At 36.0% G+C, this 17,916-nt stretch overlaps 1 protein-coding gene and 1 pseudogene across 1 annotated transcript in view; both read right to left on the bottom strand.

Moving 5' to 3' along the window:
- C2CD6 (C2 calcium dependent domain containing 6) overlaps positions 1-17,916 on the bottom strand; it is a 146,773-nt gene that overhangs the window by 19,564 nt on the left and 109,293 nt on the right. Inside the window, 5 exon segments of the mRNA XM_060302051.1 lie at positions 450-544; positions 547-724; positions 726-986; positions 988-4,026; positions 5,104-5,178. Of these exon segments, the coding sequence (XP_060158034.1) occupies positions 450-544; positions 547-724; positions 726-986; positions 988-4,026; positions 5,104-5,178 (3,648 nt within the window).
- Positions 15,480-16,200, bottom strand: LOC132597596 (WASH complex subunit 3 pseudogene; annotated as a pseudogene).

Below are 17,916 nucleotides of genomic sequence, written 5' to 3'. Positions count from 1 at the left end.
GAAAAGACAATCCCAGCCTTTCTGTAGTATACAGCCACTGCCAATGGTTTTACAGGTTGTGCCTGCACAACAGCCCCTGGCTGAGGGGTCAGTCAGGGCTGAAATAGCCAGTCTTCCGTAGACAGAGCTGTGTACCCTGTCCAGGCTGTGTCAGCCAGTAGAGTCGGCCTGGAGGAAAGAATGCTTTTTTTCTAATTAGTGATCTAGAGGGGGGTCCCCTTTATTTTACATAAAGGCACTAAGTGTGTTAACATTCCCTTGATTTTCTGATTGCCTTTGAATGAGGTGAGGTGATATTTGAATGTCAGAAGAATTTTTAAAATTTGGAGGTCTGTTTATCTTGGGGCAGTTAAGGTTACATACATACTTGCATGCAGACACATATACTCTAGATTATCTACAGAACTTTGCCAAATACAGAAATAAAAGACTTAGAAAAACATTATTACGTGTATAGTTCTTCTTGCAGTCCAATGAAGCAATGCCCTTGGAACAGATTTTCTTAGAAGAATTCCTGTGGTGGGCAGTGTGGTTGGTAATATACTATCTTGTTAAATGACTTTTTTTGTTTGCTGACATGGTCTCTTTCTTTTTGAACCTTGGGCTTTAGATTTTCTCTCTTTAGTACTTCCGGGAAGAGGGATGGTTTTGAGTTTTTCTCAGCTATCAAAACTTTATATTTAAGCAATTGTGATTCAGGGACCTTTTGTTTGGTTTTATATAAAGAGTTTGTTTGGTTTTATATAAAGAGTTTGTATTTCTTCTTTGTAATGTGCAAATGTTACTAAATGTTGTTTTCTATAATTATTATTTCCTTTCCATCTCTGACGATACTAGTCTTCTAATTTTGATTTCTCTCCAGCCTCTGCATTGAGGCGAGTTAGAGTATTACTTTGCCTGGAAGGAAAAGTGAGTTTGTTTACATATTCCTCATCTTGGCATCTTGGCATCTTGCAATTAGGAATTGTTGGATACGGTGACAGTATCCACTGCTTCAGGTTTTTCCTGTACTATCAATTTATAGGTGTTATTGTGCTCCTTTTTGTCAAGGGACTTCATTTTCAGTGTCTTTTCAAAGCAAGCATTTGATTGAGTTATTTTTGATTTACCACTCCAACTATGTGGGTCTTGTATCTCTGTTTTAAAATCACAGTTCTCTGCTTGAGGAAACTGCATGAAACCGTGTTCTTTCCTTTGTTTCTTAGGCATTGTATCTGTAAGTCTTTCTGATGGCTTATTTACTGGAATTGCCTGGGTATTTTTGTTGGAACAAGGTTGTACTTTAATTAAACTGAGTATTTTCACTTCCTTAGGATAGTATCTTTTCTGTTCCTGAATTATTGATGGACTTTATTTAATATTCTCTAAGGAAAAATGTTCCTTTTCTTCCTTTTTGGTCAACTCTGTTTCTACAAGTCTATCTTCAGAAACCTTTTGTAAAGTGGTTTTCTGAGCAATTTTTGAATATTTATTTTGCTTTTCTGAATGGTCCTCCACAAACTGATTTTCATCTCTTAAAGACAAATCTGGCTTTATACATTTTAATGGTGTGGAAGTAGAATTAACCAAATTTATATGCCGGCTTATCCCCTCTAATTGCCTTTCTGTGATTAGTCCTGATTTTGACAGTTTTTCTATAAAAAGGCTCTGGAGGTGTTTGCTTAAATCAGCTTTTAGATCTAAGAGTTCATTTTCTGATAAAGCTATAAGATAGTTTTGTAGAGATTTACTTAAGGGATATTTCATGTTTATTTCAAGCCTACTACCAAAACTCCCTCCTGAAATATCTTGTCCTAACTCATGAAAAGATATTGAGGCACTTTTAGCTCTTAGAGAAGATACATTTGAGTGTATAGGCTCAGATTCTGCGTCTTTAAATAAACTGTTGTCTGAAAGGTTTTTTAGGAAATAGTTTTGGAGAATTTCATTTAAAAAAGATCTTAGCTTTATTTCCAAATGCTTATCTATGAAATGATGATTAAAATTATTTATAAAAGACATGATTTCTTTTACAGTTTCTGAATATTTCTCCAGAAAAATATTTTGCCCTTTTGGTTCTACTTTCTCATTCATCAAATACAGATTTTGATAGATTTCTGGTAAGTCCTCTTTGGTGATGTATCCTGATTCTGAAAGCCTTTCTACAAGGTAATGCTGGATATGTTTACTTAATTCAGATTTAAATTTTTTTATTTCTGACTCTGAGAGTTCTTCTAGAAATACATGCAGCTTTGGATTCAAAATAGGTTTTCTCCCCAATTTGTCTACTTTATCAAAATTCTCTTCGATTTCTTCAAGGTCTTCTGTCTGACTTGGAAAAGGATGTTCAATTAGTCTTTCTAATTCTTTTTCTGGTTGTCTGCCTTTAGACTGACTATATTTGAAAAAAACATTAAATATCTTTTCCAAAAAGGATTTTAACATTATTACATCAGAGTTATTAAGTTTACCCATTAGTGCGTTACTTAAATTTTCTAAAGTAGAACTTAGATCATTTTCTTCTCTATCAAGCCTCTGACCATTACTTGGCAAACCTGTTTTTTTATCTGGTGTCGACTGATATTTTGAATCTTGTGGGGATCTATTTTGGCCTTTGTCTATGAATTCAACTCCATTAAAAGAAGTGATTTCTTTGTGAATGATGGGTGTATTCTGCTCTGAAAGAGGTTCTGTTTTGCTTCTGATATCTGAATAATACTCTGTGGAATACTTTGGCTTTTCTTCAGCAAAAGCTGTCTCTGTATACAGCAAAAAACCCTTCTGGTATTCTTTATCTAATTCTATCACTTTGATTATCCCCAATTCTAAAAGAGTATCTACAGGAAATGCTTGTATTATCTGGCTTATAACAGATTTGGCCGGCGGAAATTCTATTTCATTATTGTTTTCTTCATAGTGAATTAGAACATTGGAAGGCGAACTCTCCCAAGCTGTGGGTAATTGACTCTGCGAGTTTATCTGTGTCTCACTCCATTCTTTCACTCCTCTCCCCAGCTCTGAGAAGACCGGTGCAGTAAATATTTGCTTTATAACATAATCATATACAAGGCTATTCAAATCTGGTTTGGAGCTAGATACTTCACTTTTTAAATGTTTCTTTTTGAAACTACTCTTTTTTTTAATTGGAAAATCTATCTCACCAGCCTCTAAGTGTTTTTCAGAGACAGGTTCCTTTTCTACCTCTGGAGAATTTCCTGGTCCACCTTCTGAAAGTGAATCTGTGGGAATATCTTTAATTATTTCATTTAAAAGAGACTTTGAATTTAAAATGCCTCCTTCTGAAAGCCAGCTATTTAAATCTTGAATTTTTTCAAATACTTCGCCTTCCAAACTACTTGGTTGTTCATCATGAAGAGCCAGAAGTGGAGAACTATGACTTTTCTTTCTTGCTTCGGTGTCCATAGAAACTTCAGGTGTAGAAAATAATTTATTTGAAAGGTCTTGCAGATTTTTACTTAAAATTAACTTGAGCACCACTGATTGTTTTAAATTTTCTATGTGGGAAGTAAGACTTAATGATTTTGAGAGGCAACATTTATTTACATTTACTTTTCCAGTCATTGATGATTCTCCCTCAAAGTTTGGTAAAGATACATTTGGTAGCCTTTCCTGTAACTTATTCTTAGTGTCTAAAGTCTTTATTGTGGTGATACTAGGATGATGGGCTAAATTATTCTTAGTGTCTAAAGTCTTTATTGTGATGATACCCGGATCATGGACTAACTTATTCTTAAGGTCTGAAGTCTTTAGTGCAGTGATACCAGGATCACTGGCTAACTTATTCTTAGTGTCTAAACCCTTTATTGTGATGATATCAAGATTATGGGGCCAGGTTTTATTAGCAGGGCTTGCAGTTTTTGAATGTGTTGGGTAAGGAGGATCTTGGTCTTCATACTCTATAACCTCGGCACTTAAAATATTTCTACATTTGAACATATCTTGGTCTTTCCTTTTTCTGACTGACATTTTGTTGTTTATATTCCTTAGAAAAGGATCAAAACCATTCTTGATGTTGAATTTCTGGAACTGTAATATTAAAAAAAAAAAGGTAAGAAATTTGGACGCATTTGTTTTAAATTTATAATAAAATTTTTAGTTAATTCTCTTTGAGCAATCTGCCAATTTATCTATTCATCTTCCTGACTTCTACAAAGAGAAAACCAACTTTAATTATTTTAAAATATTTGAAATTGGAATAATAATGAGAATTTTAATGCAAATTTTTCAAATTCCTAATTCTAATACTATGTTGTGTTCAAGAGCTTTTTGCTACCTGGAATATTTTTAAACACTTAAAAGGCACTCATCAATTGTTTGTTTAAGAACTCGATTTCCAGTGTTAGCTCCATTTGCTTAGACAAAGGCTAACATCAAGATCTAAGTCCTATCCATATAAATATTTTAGTAGCAATGTGGGTAATTTTTTTTTAAATGCAAAGCAAGCAGTAGATATTCCATTAAAAGTATCATAAATATTCTGTAAAGAGTGACTTGGGAACACAGATCATCTGCCTTTAAATCTGAGAGTTTTAACAATGATGATGAGTTCCACCTAGTCCTTAGCATGTTACAGTAGAAACTTGCTTTTTGATAAATATTATATATGCCTCAGAAATGGTAGAGAACAGTACAAAAAATTCTCAGTTACAGTGAAATGTCAGTGTAATAGCCATAGGCAGTTTTGTAAGCTCTGGGATCAGGCTATTCTATTATTGAATAGCCTAGAAAATGAAGTCTCTTATTCAAACTCTTTGTTCTTACAACTTCTCTATTATCCAATTAAAAAAAGCAAAACGTGAAATAATCAGCCTAGTATTTGTTTTAGTTCATATGGTTTTCAAATGCTAATTGATACCCAGGTGACAGCATAAGAATCCCTGTTTTTTTGTTTTGTTTGTTTTTTGAGAAATACAGATTCCCAGGCTCCATTTCCAAACTGAGATTCATTAGGTCAGAGGTGGGACCTGGGAATATGTATTTTTGTAAAGATGGGTGAGTGTTTCTACTGGGTAGTCTGGCTTTGAAACCACTGAATTACATAAAGTATTACAGAAACCTAGTATTTAAGTATAACTGATATTGGGATAAGAAAACAGTACTCACCTGATATTTTGGCTTGAATTCTATATATTCTGGTTTGAAAGATGGTGAAATGTATTCTTTTGGTGAAAAAGCCACCTTATAAAAAGAGAAGTTTTAATTTTAGACTGCTTGTAATGAAAGGATATTTCCCAAAATAATTTTATTCCTTCAATAGTTATTAAAGATATTAAACATGTTAAAAACTAAATAAGTATTTTTCTCATAACTACCATAATTTGCATATAATCAAAAGAAATTTATATCAGAAATATATATAATCTTAGCTTCCCTGACACCATAATATTCACCCTATTGAATGTGTAAAATCAAAATAATGCTCAGCAACTTTAAGCAGAAACAAAATTGGAAAAGAAAACAGAACTGTTAGAACAAGTGTAATCTAATTCTAGAAGGTTGTGAAATGCTTTAGATAATAAATAGCATCTGAGATAGCATTTTCAATGACTCTCAAGCTGTAATTGTTAAATGGGTACTTACTGCCTAAGGAAACACTTAGTACTAAATCAAGGTGTACAGGAACAATTATAGAATCACAGAACCACTGACATTTTAGAGATGGATGACACTTTAGAGATAATAAAGTCCTACTCTTTGTTTTACACAAAAATCTGCAGTTGAAATTATTGCCCTAAATTACCAGATGATTAGTAGCCTAAATCCTAGGCATCCTAAATTTTCATCTGATGCTCCTACTACCACACAATCAAGACTTCAGTGAAAGACAGTGGTGCTTTGAAAACATCATAATGTTTAGAGAAAACTTGATACCATCTCTTTGCAGAACACTTAGTACTATAAACCGCTTTCCTACACATTTTCTCCTTTAGTTTGTAGGGGGTTCATTATATATCAAGTTAGTTAAAATAATTCAATGAATGATGCTTTCATAAGAAATACTTTTGGTTTAAGTGTTCGTTAATATTAAGCAGTTAATAACATGACTTTATTCTTAAATCTTCAGCAGCTTCCTACATTGTGTTATTCATTGCCCTCACACACTGACTCTAAATAATTTCTGCAAGTATCTCAGTATTCCCCACTATAGTTTCTCTCCAGGAAAATGTGTCTAACTCTGAATTCTAGAAATATATCTTGTACTTTTCCACACCTGTTCCTTTGCTCATTTTGTTTTTCTTTGCCTGAATTTTCCAAAATCTCCCTTAAAAACAGTTTAAATTCTAACATTTGAAAGTTTATTGCCTTAATGAATTTAGTAGAAAATTAAAATTAAAAGAAATATGTATGACAAGGAAGTGGAAGAAAAAGTAGAGGAAAAAATATGATCTAATTTTTGTAAAACACACAAAACAAATAAATAACCCCCCCAATATAAGCATGGAAAAATATATGAAAAGATACAGAATGTTAACATTGTTTTCTCAAGGGAGTAACTCTGGAGGAGAGGAAAGAGGACGCAATTAACTTTTACTCTGTTTAACTCTGTGTTATTGATTAGATGAACATACAATACTTGTTAGTTAAAAAATCCAGGATAGTTATATGAGAGGGAAATGATCAGGATGCTAGAAAAGGACAAAAAAAAGAAGCCAATACAGGAGCTTCAAGATGGTAGACTGAACATGTGCGTTTACTTTCTCCTACCTCCCAAAGTTCCAGTAAATTAACAGAAAATAATATTTCCGAAATAAAAATCTGATGACAAATTGAAATTATAACGGAGTAATCATGGTTCAGGCATACAAAAACAGAGTCAGGTGGCCATTGAGCATCTTGTCTCAGATAAAATCTGGTCTCATTCAGTGGTCTCTGCACCACTGAAAACCTGAACTTTCTCTGAACTGTACCAGACCCAAGGACACCACCAGCAGTATTCAGAACAATACCTGCCAGCTGCAAACTTATGGTCTTAAGGTCTCCCCTTGTAATTATGCAACCATTTCAGACCCCAACCAATCCTTACTTAACAAGCACCCTTACTGCTTGGCTGCTCCAATCATAATTCTTGATAAACAACTCATGTACCTAAATGCAACCTTGCAGTTTTTGCCTTTATAAGTCTCCCCCATTTTGTAGTCCAGTGGAACACAATTCAATTCAAGTGCTTGAATATGTGTCTCCCAGGCTGCAGTCCTAACAAACCTCAAATAAACACCTTTTATTTCAATCAGGTCTCCATTTCTGAAATTTTGGTTAACAAATCCCATTGGAATACTAGAAATCAGTAAGGTAGCACACCAAGATCCAGAAAGTTGAGAAAGTTTGGAAAATAGGAAACCAGATGGATTGACTTAATGGAAAACCCCCATCAAGAAAACCAGAGCTTTGGGACTTCCCTGGTGGCACAGTGGTTAAGAATCCGCCTGCCAATGCAGGGGACACGGGTTCGAGTCCTGTTCCGGGAAGATCCCACATGCTGCAGAGCAACTAAGCCCGGGTGCCACAACTACTGAGCCTGTGCTCTAGAGCCCACGTGAGCCCGCGTGCCACAACTACTGAAGCCTGCGCGTCTAGAGTCCGTGCTCTGCAACAAGAGAAGCCACTGCAATGAGAAGCCTGGCACCGCAACGAAGCGTAGCTCCCGCTCGCCACAACTAGAGAAAGCCAGAGCGCAGCAACAAAGATCCAACGCAGCCAAAAGTAAATTAATTAATTAATAAAAAGAAAAAAGAAAGAAAGAAAACCAGAGCTTTAAATAACAGAAATCAGGTAGGCCTGAGAAGCAATAAATTCAAGGTCAACATATACAAAGAGAATCAGATGACGGTGCAATTGTCATAGCATTAAAAAGCTGCATTTGGAACAGCTGGATCACTTGGACCCTTCTTTATCACTGTTCTCTTTCTCAGTGCAAACAGAGCATACATTGCTGGCAGTATTGTCTTTCCCCAGTCACTCACCAAACACCAAAACAAACAACAACAAAACAAGCAAGATCAAAACTGCTGTCTGAGAAAATGTGCAATCTGCCTAGGTGGGGACCCTCTATGAGTTTTGAGCCTTGGCACAGCAGCAGAGCAGAGCTTACAGCCACTCACATTTTCACATCAGATAACTGAAGGGGGATAAAAAGGAAGGAAAGGAAGTTCTATTCAGGAGAGAAATACACTGACTCTTTGGAAATGCTGTAGGGTCTCCAGCCATCCTGCCTGCCCTCTTCCAACCCCATATACCCTCCAGGGAAGCTGGCCTGTCACACAGAGAATACCTATACAGCCAACATATTCCTTCATTCACAAATATAAAGTGAGCCAACAGAGCTCATCAGATATGAGGAAAATCAGTACATGTAAGTGAAGGATCAATAAGAATAAACAGAACTAACCCCAGAGTAAACAGAGCTATTTCTGAAGAATGTAGGGGGAGGATGACCCTTGGAAAAGATTCTAAATAGTATCCTCAGAAATATCTAAAAGGGTATTATTGATTTCCACTTAGCTATATAATAGGCTTGTCAAATTTAATGTATATATAATAGGATTCTAGATTACCACCCTGCTCCCCTCCCCCTCAAAAAACCCACAAAACCTTGGCTTTTCTCTGTTTTTCCTCATCTCAGGTAATGATGCTACCATCTACTGAATTATTAGACCAGAAATCTGTGTCACCCTATCTCTCCACCTTCTTCTTTTCATATATAACCCAGCACTAAGTTCTGTGGCTACTGGCTTCAAAATATATCAAGTATCCAATCATATCCGACCACCACCTACTACCACTGTAGCACAAGCGACCATCATCTCTTCCCAACAATAGTCTCTTAACTAGTCTCTTGCTCCCTATGACAGAGAATGAGAATTACTTTCCCAAAATACATATTATCTCAAGAACCTCAATTTGCTTAGGGGCAAAAACCCTTACTCAAAAAGCTGCATCTTCCAGCCTCCTTTAAAAGACAGGAGTGGCCATGTGACAAGGTTCTGGCCAACTACATATAATTGGAACTTGTCGGGAGAAGCTTCTGAGAGAATGTCTTAAAACAGAGGCAGACTGAGCTGACAGGTACTTTTCTTTTCTTTTTTTTTTTTTTTGCGGTACGCGGGCCTCTCACTGTTGTGGCCTCTCCCGTTGCGGAGCACAGGCTCCGGACGCGCAGGCTCAGCGGCCATGGCTCACGGACCCAGCCGCTCCGCGGCATGTGGGATCTTCCCAGACCGGGGCACGAACCCGTGTCCCCTGCATCCGCTGGCGGACTCTCAACCACTGCGCCACCAGGGAAGCCCATTTGTAGACTTTTTACTGATGGCCATCTGACCGGTGTAGGGTGGTAACTTACTGCAGTTTTGATTTGCATTTCTCTAATAATTAGTGATGTTGAGCATCTTTTCACGTGCCTACTGGCCATTTGTATGTCTTCTTTAAAAGAGGTGAGATATTAATGCCAAAACTGTGCTTAATTTGTCCTTTAAGTGGAAATTCCATACAATGTTGATTTCATACACTAAACTCTATTATTAAAAAAAGTATTGACTTTTCACACTTTTCTTTCATACTCATTCTATTATTTAATTTTATTTTTAACATATTCCTTATGAAATCAACATTATATAGACTTGTCTTAATATTTTTATCTTTTTAAATTAAATTTTTATTATTTTTTTGGCTTCGCCCTACAGCATGCGGGATCTTAGTTGCCCGACCAGGGATCGAACCCATGCCCCCTGCAGCGGAAGTGTGGAGTCTTAACCACTGGACAACCAGGAAAGTCCCTCTTAATATTTTTATGTCAAACTACATGCTCATCCTTGTTGCCACAGAGGCAGAGGGTCAAGTTTGCCAACTACACCAAGGATTGAGGATATTATCCTCAAGAAGGGATACTGACAGACAAAAGCATGTTAACTATGTGAACAATTAATAAATAGCGTTGAGGTAATCATCTATCCACTTCAGCAAAATTATCAATAGACCTTTACCTCATACTAAAAAAATTAAGTATAGATGGATTAAATATTTAAACATAAAAAAGTATACATAAGGCTTCCCTGGTGGCGCAGTGGTTGAGAGTCCGCCTACCAATGCAGGGGACACGGGTTCGTGCCCCGGTCCGGGAAGATCCCACATGCCGTGGAGCGGCTAGGCCCGTGAGCCATGGCCGCTGAGCCTGCACGTCCGGAGCCTGTGCTCCGCAACGGGAGAGGCCACAACAGTGAGAGGCCCGCGTACTGAAAAAAAAAAAAAAAAAAAAAAAGTATACATAGAAAATCAGCTAGGAGAATGCTGACATAATCTTGAAGAGGGGAAGGATAATCTAAACAAGATATAAACTAACAGCCACAAAGGAAAAGCGGCCAGATTTGACCACATAAACAGTTCAAATTTCTATAAGGACTCTGAAGAAGTAAAAAAAATGCAGATAACAAACAGCGTAGATAAAGCATTTTTATTCAAAATACATAAAGCATTTTCACACATAAACACACAACCCAATTTGTAAATATGAGCAGAGATTATAAACAGTCAAATAACAGAAATACAAATGGATAATAAACACATGAAAACTGTTCACTCATTAATTCTCAGGAAAATGCAAATCAATAGAATATCATTTTTGTGCATCAAATTAACAAAAACAAAATTAACAAAAGCAAATTAACAAAAAATGACCAGGCTGTGAGATAATGGATATTTTCCTACATTTTGGGCGCAAATGCAAATAAGTAAATCTGGTTTAAAAGATAATCTGGTAGTATCTATCAAAAGTAAATATGCTTTTTGAATTTCGGTTTTCTCAGGGTATATGCCCAGTAGTGGGATTGCTGGGTCATATGGTAGTTCTATTTGTAGTTTTTTAAGGAACCTCCATACTGTTCTCCATAGTGGCTGAACCAATTCACATTCCCACCAGCAGTGCAAGAGTGTTCCCTTTTCTCCACACCCTCTCCAGCATTTATTGTTTCTAGATTTTTTGATGATGGCCATTCTGACTGGTGTGAGATGATATCTCATTGTAGTTTTGATTTGCATTTCTCTAATGATTAACGATGTTGAGCATTCTTTCATGTGTTTGTTGGCAGTCTGTATATCTTCTTTGGAGAAATGTCTATTTAGGTCTTCTGCCCATTTTTGGATTGGGTTGTTTGTTTTTTTGTTATTGAGCTGCATGAGCTGCTTGTAAATTTTGGAGATTAATCCTTTGTCGGTTGCTTCACTTGCAAATATTTTCTCCCATTCTGAGGGATATTGGCTCGGTGCTTTGTGACAGCCTGGAGGGGTGGGATAGGGAGGGTGGGAGGGAGGGAGACGCAAGAGGGAAGAGATATGGGAACATATGTATATGTATAACTGATTCACTTTGTTATAAAGCAGAAACTAACACACCATTGTAAAGCAATTATACCCCAATAAAGATGTTAAAAAAAAAAAAGTAAATATGCTTATATACTTTGATCCAACAATTCTGCTTCTCATATTTATCCTATAATATAATACTTACCATTTAGCAAGTGACTATTATGTTCCAAACCCTTTAAAATTCTTTGAAATAGATGATAGTATACTCATTTTGCGATGAGAAAACTGCAAGTCAGATGTAAATTGCCCAAAGTTATGTGACCATGGTAGTGGAAGAATCTGGATTTGAACCTAGATATTTCTTACGGTAAAATCCAAGCTCTTTTTCCTATATCCTAGTTTCCTATTCCTAATTCTCTTACCATCAACAAACACTGCTTTTCATTGGTAGAAAAAATTAAATTCCCCATCCCCCCTACCTTTCTTCCACCCTGACCTTTGGGGAAATGATTTAGCATCCTGTCATTGTCAGGGTTTAAATAGAAACTTATTAAGCTATATCTTGAAAATCTTAATTTATGAATGGGCTCTAAAAATGTAAAGGAACTATTGAAAGACTGTCACCTGAATCAGCTATGAGTTGAAAGAGACGTTAGTCCTTTCCAATTCAGATTAGCACTCCAGAAGTTTGTCTCAAAATACTGCATTTCTTTAACACACTGTCTACCTTGGTTCATAAAAAACTCTTCTTTTAACTTCAAACTTCAAAGTTTATTTTACCGTAGATTCTGAAGATTTTGTGACTTGTTTATGAAGCAATTAGCTTAGACTTTTAGGAATTTGTTCTAGAACTCTGATATGTCTTCAGTTTATAAGCCTGTTGCCCTAGGTGATAGATTCTTTCAACTTTCTAAGTCTGTTGATTTTATGTAACCTATGTTTTATGGGTTACCCACTGAATTTATCTTGTTCAACTTAATTTAGTTTTATCTGTCATATACAGGTCTGACTACCACCCTTAAGAAAAATATTTAAGGTAAGTTTTCTTTTTCTTTATTAAAAAAAAATTAAACTCTTGACCATGTACCTTTTATCCAGTTTCCCTCAACAGTAACATCTTGCAAAACGATGTAATATCAATATCACAACCAGGATATTGACATGGTACAGTTAAGATGCAGACATTTCCACAAGGATCCCTAATGTCCTTTTAGAGTCACACCCATTTCTTTCCTGTATCCACCTCCTACTTAATGCCTGGCAACCACTAACTTGTTCTACATTTATAATTTTGTAATTTCAAGAATTCCATATAAATGAAGTCATATAGCATCTAATATTTGGGGATTGGCTTTTTTTCACTCAGCATAATTCTCTGGAAATTCATCCAGGTTGTTGTATGTATCAAAGTTCCTTTGTATCGTTGAGTATTATTCCATGGCATGGAGGTAGCACAGTTTATTTAGCTGTTCACCAATTAAAGAACAATTGTGTTGTTTCCACTTTTTGGCTACTATGAATAAGGCTGCTATAAATATTTGTGTTCACGGTGTTTTTGTGTGTGTGATCATAAGACTTAATCTTTCTGGGATAAATGCCCAAGAGTATAATTGTTGGGTTACATGGCAGTTGCATATTTAGTGTTTTGAGAAACTACCAAACTGTTTTCAGGAGTGGTTATAAAATTAAAAATTCCCATCAGCAATTTCACCAGCACTTAAGTTTATTACTGTTTTTTATTTTAGGTAAGAGACTTAGGTCAAGGTTTGGTTTTGTTTGCCCATGGATGTGCAATAGCTCCAGCACTACTTCTTGAAAAGGCTATCATTCCTCCATTAAATTGCTTTCGCATCATTGTCAAAAATCAGTTGGGCATACTTTTGTGGGTCTATTTCAGGGATGTCTATTCTGTTCCATTGATCTTTGTGTCTCTCTCTCCTCTAATACCACACTATCTTTACTCTTGATTACTGTAGCTTGATTACTGTAGCTAGTAGGCCTTAATTAGGTAAAGTGATTCCTCCCATTTTCTTCTTTTTAAAGATGATTTTAGCTATTCTAGGAGCTGTGCCTTTCTATACACATTTTAGAATGATCTTGTCTATATTTACAAAGAGCTGGTATTTAGATAGAAATTACATTAAATCTATAGGTCAATCTGGGGAGAACTGACATCTTTACTATGTTGTTTTCCAATTCATGAATATGGTATGTGTATTTATTTAGGTCCTTGACTTCTTCCATCAACATTTTGTGATTTTTATTATCTAGATCCTGTATATGCTTTGTTAGATTTAAAAGTATTTAGTTTTCTTTGGAGTTACTATAAATGTTATTGTGTTTAAAATTTTTGTTTCCACATGTTCATGTTAGTATGTAGAAATGCTGCTGATTTTTAAAAATTGAAGTATAGTTGATTTACAATGTTGTGTTAGTTTCAGGTGTATAGCAAAGTGATTCATTTGTGTGTGTGTGTGTGTGTATATATTCTTTTTTAGATTCTTTTCCCTTATAGGTTATTACAAAATATTGAGTATAGTTCCCTGTGCTATATGGTAGAACCTTGTTGCTTATGTATTTTATGTATAGTACTGTGTATATGTTAATCCCAAATGCCTAATTTATCCCTCCCTCCACCTTCCCCTTTGGTAACTGTAAATTTGTTTTCTATGTCTGTGGATCTATTTCTGTTTTGTAAATAAGTTCATTTGTATCATTTTTTTTAGATTCCACATATAAGCAATATCATATATTTGTCCTTCTCAGCCTGCATTACTTCACTTAGTATGATAATCCCTAGGTCCATCCATGTTGCTGCAAATGGCATTATTTCATTCTTTTTTATGGCTGAGTGTTAAAATGCTGTTGATTTTTGCATTTGGAATTTTTATCCTTTAAACTGCTCAACTCACTTACTAGTTCTAGTAGTTTTTTTTGTAGACTCCTTGCTATTTTACATAGATAACTTTTTCATCTGAAAATAGAGACAGTTTGATTTCTTCTTTTCCGATCTGTGTGACTTTTATTTCCCTTTCCTGCTCTATTACAATGGCTAAAACTTGCAGTATTATATTGAAAAAGAATAATAAGAGCAGACATACTTGCCTTGTTCCTGATCCTGGAAGGAAAGCCTTCAGTCTTTCACCATTAAGTATAATGTAATATGGAGGTCTTGTAGATGCTCTTTATCTAGTTGAGGAATTTACCCTCTAATACTACCTTGTCGAGAGTTTTATATCATGATTGGGTGTTGAATTTTGTGAAGAACTTTTTTTGTATCAATTGATATGATCATATGATTTTTCTCCTTTATTCTGTTGATATCATAGGTTACATGGACTGATTTTCAAATGCTGAACCAGCCTTGCACACCTGAAATACTTACCATTTGTCATTGTATATAGTTCTTTTTATACATTACAGTATTGGTGTGCTAATATTTGGTTGAAGATTTATGCATCTAAGTTCATGAGAGATATTAGTCTGTAGTTTTCTTTTTTTGGTAATGTCTTTGTCTTGTTTTGGTATCAGAGTAATACTAGCTTCATAAAATGAGTTGGAAAGTGTTCCCTCCTCTTCTCTCTCAGAATAGGTTGTGTAAAATTAGTGTTTTTTTTTTTTTAATGTTAGTAAAATTCTCCTGTGAAACCATCTGGGCCTGGACATTTCTCTTCCAGGAACTTTTAAATTACCAATTCAATTTCTTTAATGGCTACAGGACTATTCAGTTTAATTCATCTTGATTTAGTATGTGGTTTTCTGGACTTGGTCCATTTCTTCTAATTTATGAGCATAAAACTTTTTGTAGTATTTCCTTGTTATCTTTTTAATGGTTGCATATATGTATGTAGTGGTATATCAGGTTTCATTCCTGATTTTGGTGATTTGCATCTTCTCTCTTTTTACCTTTGTCAGTCTTGTTAGAGGTTTAGCAATTTTATGGATTATTTTGAAGAACGAGCTTTGTTTCATTGATTTTTCTCTTTTTTAAATTTTCAGTTTCACTGATTTCTGGGTTTTTTATTATAAATGCTTTATTTATTTATTTTTTAACATAGAGGAAGCTTGGTGGTGGATATGTAGCCATGTGGTGTTTTTATGACTGAGTTAAAGTTCAGGCTCTCTTTCTTATAGAATGTAAATGTGTACCAACACATGTATATGTAATTGTTATAAAATTAAGCTTAGTCACTAAAAGAAGATTTGCTGTCTGAACTTTCTTCTATATTTTTTTCACCTTCACCATCAGGCACTGGAGCATCTGGCCTCTCTAGAAGATCTGGGTCTAGTCCTTCCGATATCATTTTGTTTCTTACTGCCATCACTGGAATACCCACCCATTTTGAGATATCTGGCATATCTTAGATCCTTGGCTACAGTTAAGATATTTTGTGGTGTTACTTCACTTTCCTGTGGTCCAGAGTCTTGTAAACTGTTCTGCTGTGATTGCTCTGAAGTGGTTTCAGAATGTGTTTCATTTGTGATCCTAGTGACACTTATAGGAGATACTTCAAACGTGACATCATCTAGCCCTGGGATAGATGACAAGTTTGCATCTAAAATATTGAGAGTTGTTTCAATTTGCTGGATACAAAGAGAAAGGTCTGCCAGTTTCTCCTCACAAACTGTAGAAAATTGGTTGAGAAACTGTACACTGTGTACCACAAATTGGTTTAGAAATGCCACCGTTCTGTTCTGTTGAACAGCTGGCACCTTAGTCAGGTCTATGCCTGACCCCATGAGAGGAAGCCCATCCTCATCCATCTCCTGTGTGTTCTTTATTATTTCCTTCGTTCATCTTTTTGGATTTATTTTGCTCCTTCTTTTTCTAAGCTCTTGAGGTGTGGGAGCTTAGCTTATTAATTAGAAAGTTTTCCTCTTCCAATGTATGCATTTAGTGCTATACATTTCTCTCAGTGCTGCTGTTTTAACTGTCTTATCAATTTTGATATATGTTCATTTTTATTCTATGTATTTTTTATTCCATTTGAGATCTCCTCTTTGACCCAGGGATTATTTAGAAGTGTGTTTTAAAATTTCCAAGTGTTTGGAGATTTTCCTGTTGTCTTTCTGTTATTGATTTCTCATTTGATTCTGTGTTCTGTATGCAAGACAAAGATGGCCTCTGTGCATTGCCACCCCACCCACCCCAGGTTGTTTACTTATTCACAGCAGGCTGAGACCCATTAGCTCAAAAGTCTGCCAGCACCAGACTAAAATTTGTACACATCCAATTATTTTAAACACAACCAAATAAGCAGATTTTTTAACTATTTAGAGCCTGCCTGCTTTATATACTCAAGAAACTGTGCCCAGCATATACTAGCCATAGGTAAAATAAACCCTGGGGTTATAAAGACCCCAAGACTCTGCTGCCTTTTGGGGTTCCTGACCCAGAGACTCCCTTCCAGGCTGCTGAGTGAAATCACCTAGAGATGTAACCCTCTCTCTGATATCCCTCTCCTCTAGGAATTTCCTTGTCCTTCTCTCCCTCTGAGTATTGGCCTCTGTGCGGTAGCCTCTAGATGGTCTCATGCTGTGAGAAACTTCCCCCACATGCAAACCTGTCGAAGTGTCACTCAAATAAAGCTGTGTGTGCTACTGCCACCTCCTGGTCAAATGGTTTTCCTTGATCAGCCCCCAAATCCCTTGAACTCCCTATATTTCATTATGGTCAGACAGCACCACTTCATATAGTTTTAATTATTTTAAATGTGTTGAACTTGGTTTTATGGTCCAGGATGTGGCCTATCTTAGTGAATGTTCCATGGGCACTTGAAAACACTGTGTACTCTGCTATTGTTGGATAGAGTGTCAGTTAGATCCTGTTGGTTTATTGTGTTGTTAAGGTGTTCTATATTCTTGCTGCTTTTCTGTCTAGTAGTTCTATATTTACTGAGAGTGAGGTGTTGACATCCCCAAATACACGGGTGGATTTTATTACCTCTTTCAGCTCTATCATGTAATGTCATGCTTTGTTACTTTAGTATTGTTATGTCTTCCTGGTGGAGTGACACTTGTATTATTATATAACATTCCTTTTTATCTCTAGTAATTTTCTTTGCAAGTAAGTCTATCTACTTTATTTGATATTAATATAGCCCTTGTTGCATTTAATAATTTATATATATATATATATATATATGTATTTTTTTTTTTTTTTTTTTTTTTTTTTGCGGTACGCGGGCCTCTCACTGTTGTGGCCTCTCCCGTTGCGGAGCACAGGCTCCGGATGCACAGGCTCAGCGGCCATGGCTCATGGGCCTAGCCGCTCCGCGGCATGTGGGATCTTCCCGGACCGGGGCACGAACCCGTGTCCCCTGCATCGGCAGGAGGACTCTCAACCACTGCGCCACCAGGGAAGCCCTAATGATTAAATTTTGAAGTCACATCTTTTCCCATTCTTTTGCTTTTAGTTTACGTATGTCATTGCACTGATATTTGAAGTTAATTTCTTGTGGACAACATGTTGTTGGATTATGTTTTTGATTCACACTGCCAACTGTCTTTTTTTTTTTTGGCTGTGTTGGGTCTTAGCTGTGGCATGCGGGATCTTTCGTTGTGGTGTGTGGCCTTCTCTCTAGTTGTGGTGTGTGGGCTTCTCTCTAGCTGTGGTGTGCG

This window comes from Globicephala melas, chromosome 7, assembly GCF_963455315.2.
Source record: "Globicephala melas chromosome 7, mGloMel1.2, whole genome shotgun sequence".
Taxonomy (NCBI): domain Eukaryota; kingdom Metazoa; phylum Chordata; class Mammalia; order Artiodactyla; family Delphinidae; genus Globicephala; species Globicephala melas.
The sequence above is the reverse complement of the archived record's forward strand: the minus strand, read 5'-3'. Positions and strand labels throughout refer to the sequence as shown.